This window comes from Stegostoma tigrinum, chromosome 2 (genome assembly GCF_030684315.1).
Source record: "Stegostoma tigrinum isolate sSteTig4 chromosome 2, sSteTig4.hap1, whole genome shotgun sequence".
In the NCBI taxonomy this organism is placed as follows: Eukaryota; Metazoa; Chordata; class Chondrichthyes; order Orectolobiformes; family Stegostomatidae; genus Stegostoma; species Stegostoma tigrinum.
In genome coordinates, this window is record NC_081355.1 from 36,933,611 (window position 1) to 36,947,277 (window position 13,667).

General features: G+C 42.7%; 1 protein-coding gene across 3 annotated transcripts in view; it reads left to right on the forward strand.

The window, feature by feature from the left end:
- The first annotated feature begins 1,564 nt into the window (after positions 1–1,564).
- The window catches only part of jarid2b (jumonji and AT-rich interaction domain containing 2b), a 447,370-nt gene continuing 435,267 nt past the window's right edge, over positions 1,565–13,667 (forward strand). Inside the window, exons 1-2 of one of the 3 annotated variants that reach the window (XM_048524773.2) lie at positions 1,565–1,685; positions 1,971–2,132. In XM_048524773.2, the coding sequence (XP_048380730.1) occupies positions 2,088–2,132 (45 nt within the window). In that variant the 5' untranslated portion in view covers positions 1,565–1,685; positions 1,971–2,087. The other 2 variants (XM_048524765.2, XM_048524791.1) reach the window with 2 other exon arrangements.

Sequence of the window (13,667 nt, forward strand, 5' to 3'; positions counted from 1 at the left end):
GAAGTGAGTCTGTGGTGAACCTGTGCTGAATAAGACCAGAATTGGGCTAGAACACATTCGAACTAATGCAAGCTTGGTTCTGAAATTCAAGCAAATAATGAATTCCCAACACTCCTGAATTTAGCAATTTGTCATGATTATTTTTGTCTAATTAGTGACAAAAGCACTTGCTTAACTCTTTATCACATTGTACCTGAGTTCAATGAAACTAATAATCATAAACTGAATGTATTTGTTTGTTGATGCAAGCAATACAATGTGAAACATTAACTTGTCCTCTCCTTTGCACATGCTGACTAACCTGCAATGGATCCTCAGTGATCTTCTGCTTCCATCAGGATGGGATAACCTAAATTTCTTGTTTTCACACTGGAATCTTGTATTTAAATCCTGTTGCACTGTTTTCTGTTTTACTCTGGTGGGAGGCAAGGTCTCCATCATCAGTGTGAAACTAGGATAGGTTGGATGCACATATGAACATTTTTACGTAATCCATACTGATGTTACAGGTAAAAACCAAAAGAACTGCGGATGCTGTAAATCAGGAAGAAAAACAGAAGTTGCTGGAAAAGCTCAGCAGGTCTGGCAGCATCTGTGAAGGAAAAACAGAGTTAATGTTTTGGTTCCGGTTCTGAGGAAGGGTCAGCAGACCCAAAACATTAACTCTTTTTTTCATTCACAGATGGTGCCAGATCTGATGAGCTTTTCCATTAACTTCTGTTGATGTTACAGGTGCCAGCTGTGGATCAGTGACAGCAGTCATTACCTCTGAGTTAGAAAATTATACTTTGAAGTCCCACTCCAGAGACTTGAGGACAAAAATCAAAACTGACAAGTCAGTGCATCACTGAGGGTGGCGAAGTCATGTTGCCATAGTCCTACCAGCCCATAGGGCTGCTCTCTCGTTACAGAGAGATGACTGGTGGTGGTTTAACTTGAGGGTCACCATGCTTCACGTGAGGGGAGAGGTTGAGAAGGATAATTCTTCTTGGTAACCTCACTATCTTTTTGACAAGAAATTAAATTGAAACCTCTGTCATATTGTACCACTACGACTGTGAGTGAGAAGTAATTCAGTGATTCAGATTTTTATTGATGGCAGTACAGCTTAAGACGACGTTCAGCAATTCATTGTTCCAGCTCTAAGGGTTAATTGCTGATTTATGCTTTGTTCCCTGTAACAGTATGTCTGAGTTTCTGGTGAATGCAAACAAAAATACAAAGTTTCATAGTACTGGTCTGATGAAGAGTAGGGGTATTTCTAAAAATATTTATCCCTCAACCGGCAAAAAAATTCTCTGATCATTCTCACATCCGTGGGACCTTGCTGGCTAGAGCTTGTTTTTGTTGCGTTTCCTGCATTACAGCAGTGACTTCACTTCAAAAGAGCACTTCATTGTTTGCAAATTGTTAAGATTGTGAAAGGCACTATGCGAATGTAATTTGTGTGTTTTGTGTTTGCACAGAGGGCACTGTGGAAGGAGAGTGAGTGAGCGTGGCATTGAAGGACACGATTCGAGAGAGAGAGAGAGAGAGGAGCACAGAGAATGACGGAGACGGTAAAAGGGAAGTCCCAGGCAATATTGCAGCTCATGAGCTCTCCGACAGGGGCTATACTGAGTGTGCGTGGCCAGGAGCGTCCTAACGTAGCCATTTAAAGTTAAAGGGATGTGATTGGTGGGAGTGTGAGTATGAGCTTGAGTTGTGTGTGTGTTTGAGACTCTCGTCTGTCTCTGCACAGAACGTGACTACATTATTTTATTCCCCTTCTCTCTCTCTTCCCCCATGTTTTTTTTTCTTATCCAAGATGTAACTTCACCATACGTAGCTTATTTTTTACTTTGTCCTCTTCGTGTTGCTCGGGAACAGTAAATGTGCCTGGTGTCGACAAGCCTTTAAGAAAAAGAGATGTTTTATTGAAGTGAATTATTTATTTTTTCCTTCTTCCCAACTTCGGATTTAATCAAAAGGAGAGCAAGCACGGAGAGGGAGCTTTGTAAATATAGACCAGCCAGGGCTTATCCACATTGACGAGATTGATTCATGTGGAATTTTCTCTTCTTCGCAAAGAAAATTGGGACAACAGGATGACCAGAGAAAGACCCAAGAGGAATATAATTCACAAAAGATTAGTAAGTGACTTTAGAAGTTTTAAAAGATCGTTTTTCCCTGAAGGAGGTCGTTAGGCTTCAACATTATGCCCTTGTTAGCGCGAGGCACTTTTTTTTGTTTATGATTTTTGGCCGGTAATGCTGTAAGGTATCCCCATTGTACGGTTCTCGTTTTATTTCCCCAGTTGTATGGACAATGATTGATTTATTTTAATAGATTATCTCTTTATGTAGCTGCTTATGGGGAAGTGTTTCGGTGACAGTCCGGCCCGTCCCTTGCCCGATCACATCTAATTATTTTAGTGATTGTTGATCAGGCCTATTTGTTGTATTTGTAAAGCTGATTCTGAGGAGGAAAGCGAAGCGAAGCGATCATGTTTCCCCAACCAATATTTGAATCGTTTGTTCGCCTGGTGATCCAGCGACGCCAGGCTCTTGCTCCTCTGCAGGATGTCTGCGCTCTCTTCGCCCCCCCCCCCGGCGCTTTTTTCTCTCTTCCCCCCCCCCGGCGCTTTTTTCTCTCTTTCCCCCCCCCCCGGCGCTTTTTTCTCCCCCCCCCCCGGCGCTTTTTTCTCCCCCCCCCCCGGCGCTTTTTTCTCTCCCCCCCCCCCCCGGGCGCTTTCTCCCCCCCCCCCATTTTGGATCTTTCTGTCGCCACCGTTTGGTTCTGCTGGAATTAATGGCAACCTGCGTTGCCTTGTTGTTGAACTCTTAATTTCCAAGCAGGTTTCTTTCTCAACATTCCTCCCCCCCCCCCAAATCTGGACTACAGTTCCACCATTTCTCACCGTAGCTCGAAGCTTCTATTCAGTTTTATTTGGGATTTTAACAGCAAGTTGTTGGGGAGGGGGGTGGAGGTTTTAGATTAGTTAGTTCCTTTTTTTATTGTTGTTTGCCACATGGTCACGCTGCAATGTTGTGGCAATGTTTCCATTCTCATTTCTGCCACCTTCTCTTCGCCCCCCCCACCACCATTAAAGAAAGGGTTACTGTCTGCAGTCGGTGGATGTGAATTATTCAGACCCTTTAGGTAATGGAGAAGTGGAGAGATTGCAGATGTTTGAAAAGCTTCATTACAATTTAGATCAGAAAGGTTTCTTTTCATTCTCTGCCATGAGTTTTTTTTTGCATTTGCGGTGACCTCTGACTCCGACAGACGGTAGTGTTTAAACAGGGAAGGTGACACGTTCCCCACACCTCGATTCCTTTAAAGATTGCAGTGACTTCGATCAGTTCCACACGCTTCACCAGATATTAATCCAACCCCCCACCCCCACCGACCCCGCTCCACACAACCCGCCAAAAAAGAAAATTATCGCTCCTTCAGTTCGGACCCTCCCTGACACTCCATTGTCCGTATGTAACTTGTCAAATTGCTGAATCGGTAAGAAAGCGACCGTCAACATGCATGTGGCATCACGGAAACAACAACAAAAACGCACACAAACTAGAATGTATTTTAAAAACACCCGACGCATTGCAGAGATGCCTTCGCTTAAGTTTATTCGGGGGGGACGAGGCAGAAAAAAGGCTAGGATTTAAAAAGCAACCTCTGCGATGTTTTTGTCTCTCTTGCACTGAACGTTGGTTAACAAGCTTTAGAACAAAAGAAAAGGGGAGGGGGTAAAAGAGCGTGGAAAGTTTTTGTTTTGCGTGTAGACCGAAGGCTGTTATCCGGTTTTTTTTTGTTTGGGGGGAGGGAGTTTGCGGGGCGGTTGTTGTCCGGAGCGGCCGCGAGGCTGCAACAGGTCCGGCACGCGGGGCCGCTCCAACGCCGTGTCGGCCGCGAGCCGTGTGTGACGTCAGAGCGGCCCGGAACCGGGGGGTGGCTGCCGTCTTTCGTGATGTCACAATGGCGAGGGGGCGGAGCCGGACCGGCTTTCGCGGAAGCAGCATCCGCTCCACGTGACCAACTGCGTTTTAATTCACAAAAAGGAAACGTTGTTTCTGAAGTTTGTGCTTCTTGACAACCCCTGTAATAATATGCTTCCTAGTCATATGCATGATTATGTGTACTGTTGTGGTTCTGTTCTTAAATTTGGCTTGCGTAACACTTTTTAAGATTTATTTTACGTGAACGTGTCAGGTGACGAGTTCGTCCTTCTGTGGAAATTGCTGTGCAGGTTTGGGTTAATGTCCTGAGGAAAAGTTCCTGTTTGTAGACCCACTAAAATTCGTGACTTGTTTTGTTGCTTTGTAAAGTGCTGCATGTACCTGAAGGCAGGAGCTCCGAATCATTGATCGCATCTCTTTTGAAATTTGCATAACAGCACGCGGTACACGGTCAACTTTAGCAATGAATTTCTCAAATATTTCGCCAAGGCGACTTGAGACCTAGAGATAACAAGCTGTAGAGTTGAATGAACACAGCAGGCTAAGCAGTATCAGAGGAGCAGGAAGGCTGACGTTTCGGGCCTAGACCCTTCTTCAGAAAAAAAATCCTGAAGAAGGGTCTAGGCCCAAAACGTCAGCCTTCCTGCTGTTCTGATGCTGCGTGGCCTGCTGTGTTCATCCAGCTCTACACCTTGCTATCTCAGCATCTGCAGTTCCTACTGTCTCCGACGTGAGACCTAATTTACCTTGAACGGAATGTGTTCCACCCAGCAACTGAAACAAGATATACAGGTAGTAGTAGGTGTGCAATTCTAACCCAGTCTTCCGGTTTGATTGTCACCTGATACATTTAAACTTAAGACAGTATAATCATGTTTGCCTTTCCTGATCTTGTTGAGTTTTCTGTTTCACTTCACCATTTTTGTTCACCTGCTGTCCAGTGTTCTGCAATGTACTTAGTGTCTTTATTAAAACGTGGAAATTAGTGCTATTGAAATGTAAAAGACATATCCATTTGATGAGTGTAGAGCTGGAGGAACACAGCAGGCCAGGCAACATCAGAGGAGCAGGAAAATTGACGTTTTGGGTTGAGACCCTTCAGAAAACCTAACGATTTGTTCGTATTTGAGATTAAGGACTGCATTATCATACAAAGAAGCCTTTTCCCTGAAGCAACATTCACCATTTTCTGAGGCAAGGGGTGTTCTGATTTGCTGCAACATAAAGTTTTTTTTTTGACGTGTTTCAAAATAGAAATTGCTAGAGAAACTCAGCAGATCTGGCAGTATTTGTGAAGAGAAGGCCATGTCAGTGTTTCAGGTCCAGCAAACCTCCTTCAGAACTGATGATATCTAGTAGAACGTGATATTATGCTGAAGAGTGGAGGTTGAAGGAATAACCAATAGGTGGAGGTGGAGCCCAGATGGAGGCAACCGCAGTAGGACAGACAAAGGAGTAGGTAATGGTGAGGGGAAAATGTTGGCATTTCTGAGACCACCCTATCCCCTGCAGAATGTGGCATTATCAGAACAGATCAGATGAAGAAATTTGGAATGTAGGATGAAGTCTTTACAGGACAAAATGTGTAAAGACATAGCACAGGTACTGTGGGAGTCAGTAGACTTGTAGTGGATGTCAGTGGCCAGCCTATCCACAGAAATGGGAACAAGAGATGTTGAAGAGGGGAAGGGAGGAGTCAGAGGTGGACTAGGTGAAGTTGACAGCAGGGTGGAAATTGAAAGCAAAATTGATAAGTACCTCCAATTTCAGATGAGAGTGGGGCAAGCAGCAATGATGTCATCGATGTACCAGAGAAAATGTTGTGGGGCGGAACCTGAGTAGGATTGGAACAAGGAATGTTCTACCAGCTGCGCATTATTTTTTGATTTTTAATGTTTACTGTACTCCTGTCTGTGTATGCTTAGTTTTAAGTTAAAATGCTGCTTCTAGATGTGTTGTTCATCCAATCTGTTAGAAAGTAATTTCTAAAATGCACAGCTATCATGATCACATGATTAAACCAGGAAATGATATAGCAGATAATAAAATGTGAGGCTGGATGAACACAACAGGCCAAGCAGCATCTCAGGAGCACAAAAGCTGACGTTTCGGGCCTAGACCCTTCATCAGAGAGGGGGATGAAGGGTCTAGGCCCGAAACGTCAGCTTTTGTGCTCCTGAGATGCTGCTTGGCCTGCTGTGTTCATCCAGCCTCACATTTTATTATCTTGGAATCTCCAGCATCTGCAGTTCCCATTATCAATGATGTAGCAGAGGTGTTTTTTGTGCATGAATCAGTCAGATTGCCTGTATTATAGTTCAGGATGGTTTCCACCTCTTCCCTGCCCATTCATCAATGCACGATTGAACATGTCCTTGTTCTGTTTTTATGGCTGTGGAATTTGCTTTGGAAAATAAACATGAATTCTCCCACATTGGGACTGAGCACTTGAGTTGTAGAGCTATACAGTCAGAAACAGACTCTTCATTCCTACTTATCCATGGTGACAAGATATCCTAAATTAATCTATTCCGTTTTTCAGCATTTGGCTCATGTCCCCATCCCAATGCCTTTTAAATGTTGTTATTGTACCAGCCTCCATCACTTCCTCTGGCAGCTCATTCCATACGTGCGCCACCTGCACGAAAAAGCTACCCCTTAGATGCCTTTTAAATCTTTCCCCTCTCACCTTAAACCTATTTTGCCTCATTTTGGACTCCCCACCTTGTGTGGGTGGGGGGGGGGGGCGGGGAGACCTTGTATGTTCCCCCCCCCCCCCAATCCATGCCCCTCGTGATCTTGCATACCTCTATAATGTCACCCTTCAGCCCCTGACACACCAAGCCTATTTAACCTTTCCCCTTAGCCCTAAGCTTCAAACCCTGGCAACACCCTTGTAAATCTGTTCTGAACCCTTTCATGTTTCACAGCATCCTTCCTTTAGCAGGGAGACCAGAATTGTATGTAGTATTCCAAAAGTGGCCTAACTAATGTCCTGTACAGTTGCAAAATGACCTGCCAACTCCTGTACTCAGTGCATTGATCATTAAAGGCAAGCATACTAAGTGCTGCCTTTGCTATCCTGCCTACCTGTGACAACTGTTAAGGAACTATGAACATGCACCCCAAAGTCTTTTTGTTTAGCAACGCTTACCAGGATCTTACCATTAAGTATACAAGTCCTACCTTGATTTGCTTTTCCAAAATGCAGCTCCTCACACATCTAAATTAAACTTCATCTGCCACTCCTCAGCACATTGGCCCATCTGATCAAGATCCTGTTGTACTCTAAGGTAACCTTTTTTGCTGTCTGCTACACTTCCAATTTTGGTGTCATCTGCAAACTTGATAACAAAATCTCATGTTCGGATGAAAAGCAGTGGACCTAGCACTGATCCCTGTGCCACACTGACACACAGGCCTCCAGTTATGAGGGGCGTGGATAGGGTGAATAGCCAATTGAGGAGCCTGGTACAGCTACAATATTTAAGTCATCTGGATGGGCCTATGAATAGGAAGGGTTTAGAAGGATATACAGCAAATGCTGGCAAGCGGGACTGGATTAATTTTAGGATATCTGGTTGGCATGGGTGAGTTGGAGTGAAGGGTCTGTTTCTGTGCTGTATATCCCTATGACTACCACTGCATCATGAGTTTTTTTTGTTTTAACTGGTACCAACAAAGTAGATTAATTGGTCACTTAGCTTATCTATACAGGTGAAGATATGTAGTTTAGGCCAGTGTGAACATGTGAAAGATTTAAAATAAATACAGACTACTTTGTTCCCTTTAATGCACAAATAATTTTCACAGATGTCATATCCTACTCGATTTAAGGATGTCCTAAAGTCCTTTTACTGCCTTCTATTGAAGTGTAACCCTTGTGACTCAGCCCCAGTCCCATAAATGATATTAAAAAATGGTCAGATGATCTGTTTTTGTGCTGTTAAATGAAGGATATGAAGAACACAGGAAGCTTCCCTACTGCTGTTAGTGGTGTACTGAGATCTTTGAGGCCCACAGGGCTTAGGTTTAATGCATCCAAAAGACTGTTCTGCTGACTGTGACTTTCCCCGTGTCAGCCCAGAATTTGTTTAAATCCCTGGAGTTGAGTTTAAATCCATGAAGTTCTGTCGAGATCACTAGTGTTGACTCAAGTCTGACACCTAAAGGCACTAACTCAAAACATTGAAAGATGGGAATACTCTTGCCACTACTGACTTTCCATTTTGTGTTATTTTCTTGCAGAACTTTGCTCCATTTCCTTTTTGGATAGTTATTTAACTTTTTGAGGTCCTTCTTTGCAACATGATAAATACCTTATTTGACAATGTAATTCATGAAGAAATGTTTGCAGCAAAATTTAAATGTTTACTTTGGTGATTTATGGTGGAAATTGAATTCATACGCAGCACTGTTATATGGTTAGGAAAAGAGCATGATAGTGTAACTTTATGATGCTTGTGGTGCAGTGGTTGATTTTGATTTTGTTGTCATATGTACTCAAGTACAAGAGTGCAGTGAATAGCATGTAATGTCACCACACAATGCGCCATCTTCAGAACAAATACCTAGGTACAGATTCTTAAGAACAAAGTTAAAAGTCACATGTTGCAGACCTTCTTTAGTTTTAAGTAGAAAGTAAAGAAATAAAGCTCAAAGTTCAAACCTTACAGTCCGTCATAAGTGCTCGACCATGGTGGGATCACACTTTGAGGAATCACCTCGAGACCGGAAGTCTATGCCGAGGCCTCTGCGGGCTGAGGGACTGCCATGTCGTGCCCCTCTCTCCTGAGCCGGGGGCTTGGTAGTAAGAACGTGTGCATATTGAATGTTTGACACATAATTGGTACTGTGCTTTCAGAAAGCAAATAATAAACATTAAAGCACAGAACATAAAAAGGAAAGTGGATGATGGGTGTGTTTCATGCACACAGTTAAAATAGATAGTAGTAAAGTAAAGAGAACTGTGTTTCCTCTAATTTGACAGTTAGTGTGTTATTGAGTTCAGTGGCAATTATCACTGCTAATGGGATATTTAGCCAAAGCAGTATACAAGCTTGTGGAAGTCTTAATCAAACTATATCATGCTCTGGCTGACCACACATTGGATGCTGTGTTGTTCTAGTAGCAGAAAAACAAAGGAGGCATTCAAATATCGAATGCAGTGCCAAGAAGAGCTATGAGCCTAATTCCTAATATCCGGAATCTTTGAAGCTGGAAAGTCTCAGGCCACTTGGCATAATACGGCAGTACGGAAAGAGATTACCTTTATTGCAGGCTAATAGAAATGGAACAAAAAATTGTTTTGGTACTTTTGAATTGTGACAAGTGGAAGAGGCAGAGTTTACACTTGTGAAAAAATAATTTTGGAACTGCTACTTCGAGCTATGTTCAGACTTAAAATGGAGAAGTTCAGGATTTGAGAACACAGCAATGAAGGACAGCATTTGACCATTTTAGATAAATAACTTAAGATGGATTGAATAATCTTTGTCCATAAGTATCTTGTAGCACTGTACACTTTGGAAACTTGGCATATTTTGAAGTTACAACATAAATGTTTATGACTGAGGGTTTTAATTTGCATTTTAATTGGGTCTTCATTTTCACTTCCTTGTCTTTTTAAATTCACGAATCATTCTTTGCTAGTTTCAAAGTGACATAGCCAATAACTTTGATATGGTTTTATCTTATCTTTTTAAACTCTTCTTCCTCTAAATATTTTTTCTTCTGTATTGACATCTCCCTCACCAAAGCTGATAAGTGACTTTTTTTGCTAGCTTGTTCTTAATACTTGTCTGTGAGGAGACAAGAAAGGTGTAAGTTTGACAAACATTTGTCTCTTTTTTAAATCCATTCATGGGATGTCAGCTTGCAGGCTAAAGCTGTGTTCATTGCCCATTCCTAATTTTGGTTGGGGGGGGGTGCGGAGAAATACAAAGGTATTGGTGAGTTGCCTGTTTCCTGCAGATCTTGGGCTGTTGGTACATCCGGTGTTAGAGGACATTCCAGAATTTTGACGCAGTGGCATTATATTTCCAAGTCAGGATGGTGGTTGGCTTGGAGGGAAACTTGTAGGTGGTGGTCCCATGATTCTGCTGTTTTCTTCTAGGTGGCAGAGGTTGCAGATTTGAGGTGTTGTCTAATGAGCCTTCGTGGATTATTACTATGTATCTTATAGATAGTACACACTGCTGTTATATGTAAATGTTGCAGGAGTGAATGTGAAAGGTGGAAAATAGGGTGCCATTTGAACTGCTTTGATCTGTTGGTGCAGAGTTTCTTGAGGTTTACTGGAGTCGTTCTTATCCAGGCAATTGGAGAGAATCCCTTACTTGCATACACAAAATCAGAAATTGTCGGAAAAACTCAGCAGGTCTGGCAACATCTGTGAAGAGAAAGCAGAGTTAACATTTCGCTTCCAGTGGCCCTTCTTCCAAACAGTTCTGTTGAGTTTTTTGAGTGGCTTCTGATTTTTGTTTTTGATTCTCAGCATCTGCAGTTCCTTGGTCTTTCTGAATTCCATTACATTTCTGACTTCTGCTTTATGGTGGGCATACATCAGGAAGCCGAGATTTTTTTTTGCTACAGAATTCCCTGTCTCTGACATGTCCTTGTGACCACAGTGTATGCACAAGTTCAGTTTCATGTTGACGGTAATACTTGGGACGTCCAGTGGGGGATTTGTTTTCTTTTAATTTCATTGACTCTCCTGTATACACAATCAGGTTCTGTCTTGTTTAAGATGATCATTGACTGGCTCTTCTGTAGCACAAGTACTATTTGCTACTTGTCAACCCAGTCCTGGCTGTTGATGTGATCTTACTGTGTACTAACATTAGCTGCTTCGTTGCCTGAGGACTTGTAAATGGTTGAGAATATTCTGCAGTTATTAGTAGCAAGCATTCTTGTTTCTGACCTTAGAGGAAAGATCATTGATGAAACAGCTGTAGATCGTTGGGCCGAGGATGCTAGCCTGAAGAACTAGACTCTTGTGCAGTGTTAGTATCCATATGTTTGGTTCTGAATGCCAGGCTTCAAGCCTCAAGCCCCAAGCCCCACCTGCTCCACAAGTGTGCTACAACACACCTGAACAAGTTGATTCAAAATATCCTGAAGAACTGGTCTTGTGAGGTGCAGTGGTGGTTTCCCTTCTTTGAGCTCGGAGGTCCAGGTTCAGTTCCCACCCTCTCCAGAAATGTATAATATAATGTTTCTGAAGAGGTTGAGTGAAGATATCTATCCTGAAGTCCCGCAGTGATTTCCTGGGACTGTGATCTCCAAGAAACAGGCCTACCTTTCTTTGCACTGGGCAAGACGAATGTGTTCCCGGGCTTCCCATTGGTTCCAGTTTTCTTAAGACTTCTTGATGGGCAAACTCGGTAAAATACTGGTTTGATGAGCAGGGCAGTCACTCTCTTGCCTCCCAGCTGGAGTTCAGTTCTTTCGTCAACATTTGGACTGAGGCAGTAATGAGATTGCGGCTGAGTAGGCTTGGTAGCACTGAAACTGATTATCTGTAAGTAGGCTATTGCTGAGCCAGTAGTGCTTAATACCAGTTTTCTGTCCAAGTTGCATGACCACTCAGCTACTTGGGAATTTCTAAAAATGCTGATTAAAGTGCTAACGTGATGACTTATCATTCTGGAGTTTGCTGACATTTTGAAAGTTCTTGCATTGGCAGTTAAAATTACAGGGAATGTAGCTTGGTACTTACTACTGTTGTCAAAATCTTCTGTCAACTTGCTGAAAATTGAGTAGATTGAGGCAGTAATTGACTGGGTTGGATGTATAATGTTTTTGTATACAGACATACCTGGGTAATTTTTCACATTGTCTGGTAGATGCCAGTGTTGTATCTATCCTAAAATAGCTTGGCTATGGGCATGGCAAGTTCAGGAGCATGTGTCTTCAGTGCTATTGCTGAAATGTTGTCAGGGTCCAAAGCCTTTGCAATATCCAATGCCTTGAACTGTTTCTTAACATATTGTTGAGTGAATTGAACTGGCATCTGTGATGTCAGGGAACCTATGGAGGTGGCCAAGATTGACTGTCCGTTTGGCACTTCTGGATGAATATTGACGCATATACTTCATCCGTGTCTTTTTGCATTGATATGCTGGTCTATGCCATTCTTGAAATGGAATATTTGTGGAAGAACCTATTTCTGTCAGATGTGTAATTGACCACTAGTATTCAGGCTGGCCTAGGCAAGACTGCAGAGCTTCTATCTGCTAAATTATTTGTGGGGTCAAAGCTCTGACAATGCTGCCTTTTTTGTTTGGTAACCAAGTAGTCCTCTGTAGCTTCATCAGTTTGGCGCCTTGATTTTAGGTGTGCTTTTTGCTGCTCCCAGTACGCCCTCCAGCACTCTTCCTTATCTAGGGTTGATCTCCTGGCTTGTTGGTTATAGTAAGGGGTGGGTGGCGAATTTCAAATGTGAGGTCACAAATAGTGGTTGAATACCGTTTTGTTAATGGCCCTCAATGCTTCATGTGTGCCTGGCTTTGAGTTGCTTGATCCACTTAGAAGGCTATCGTATTAATTATGGTGATGGTGCCAGGGAATGATTAGAGGGTTCCCTGAATGTGGAGGCAATTGTCATGAAGCCTAAGAACTCCGCAGTGACCACTACTGATACTGTAGCGATCAACCCACCCTGTTGAAACCACAAATTATAAATGAGATCTATCAAGTCAGATTTCAGTCTGGGATCTGATTTTTGTCCAGTAATAACATCAAATGGGATCCTCAAAACCGCCATGCTGCCATCTTTTGATGGTCTGTCCTTTTGGTGGAATATGACTATATCTTAGACATTACCATCATCTTCACTAGATATAGTCACATTTGCAACATCTTATTGTCAGGCCATTACTCAACTAATTTGAAATACCTGTCGCCCATCTTCTCATTGTACAAATATGGGAGCTTTTATAGTGAATTTGATATCAAGTTATATATTGTTAGTCTGCGCTCTGGGTACTACCAGCAGATTATTCTGCAATTAGCATTGCAGTTGCTATTTTTCTGGGTGCCTGGCTTTTGAGATAACAAGATGTAGAGCTGGATGAACACAGCTGGCCAGGCAGAATCAGAGGAGCAGGAAGGCTGACGTTTCAGGCCTTGACCTTCTTCAGAAACCCTAACCCGGTTCTAGGCCCGAAACATCAGCCTTCCTACTCCTCTGCTACTTGGCCTGCTTTGATCATCCAGCTCTACACCTTCTTATCTCAGATTCTCCAGCATCTGCAGTTCCTACTATGCCTGGCTTTTGATTTGCTTGATCCACTTGAAGTCTATACTACCAGCAGATTATCCTAGTATTGCAGTTGTTATTTGGCAGCGTTGGTCTGTTGCTAGACTACATTGAACATTCACCTTTAAAGGGGAGAGAATGTTTTAAGGATGTAAATCAATCCATTCAAAGATTTGGGTTCCTCCTGAAACACTAAAAATGAGTAGCAAGGTCCTAGGTTCCTTTCTGGCCTTGCAGTAACAACATTGCTAGGCCAAGTAATTCGGTTTCAAGATGAGAATTCTTCCTCCAGGTTGTCACTTTTCCATTACTGAGTAAGTGCAGTGTGAATGTTGTGATTACCAGTACGATCCTTCTCCATTTCCAGACCTTACTTGAGTAACAGGAGATAAACTGGTGCCTATGTAGTTTACATATACGGCAAGGCATCAAAGGACGTTTTGGGGGTAACATTTTTAGAC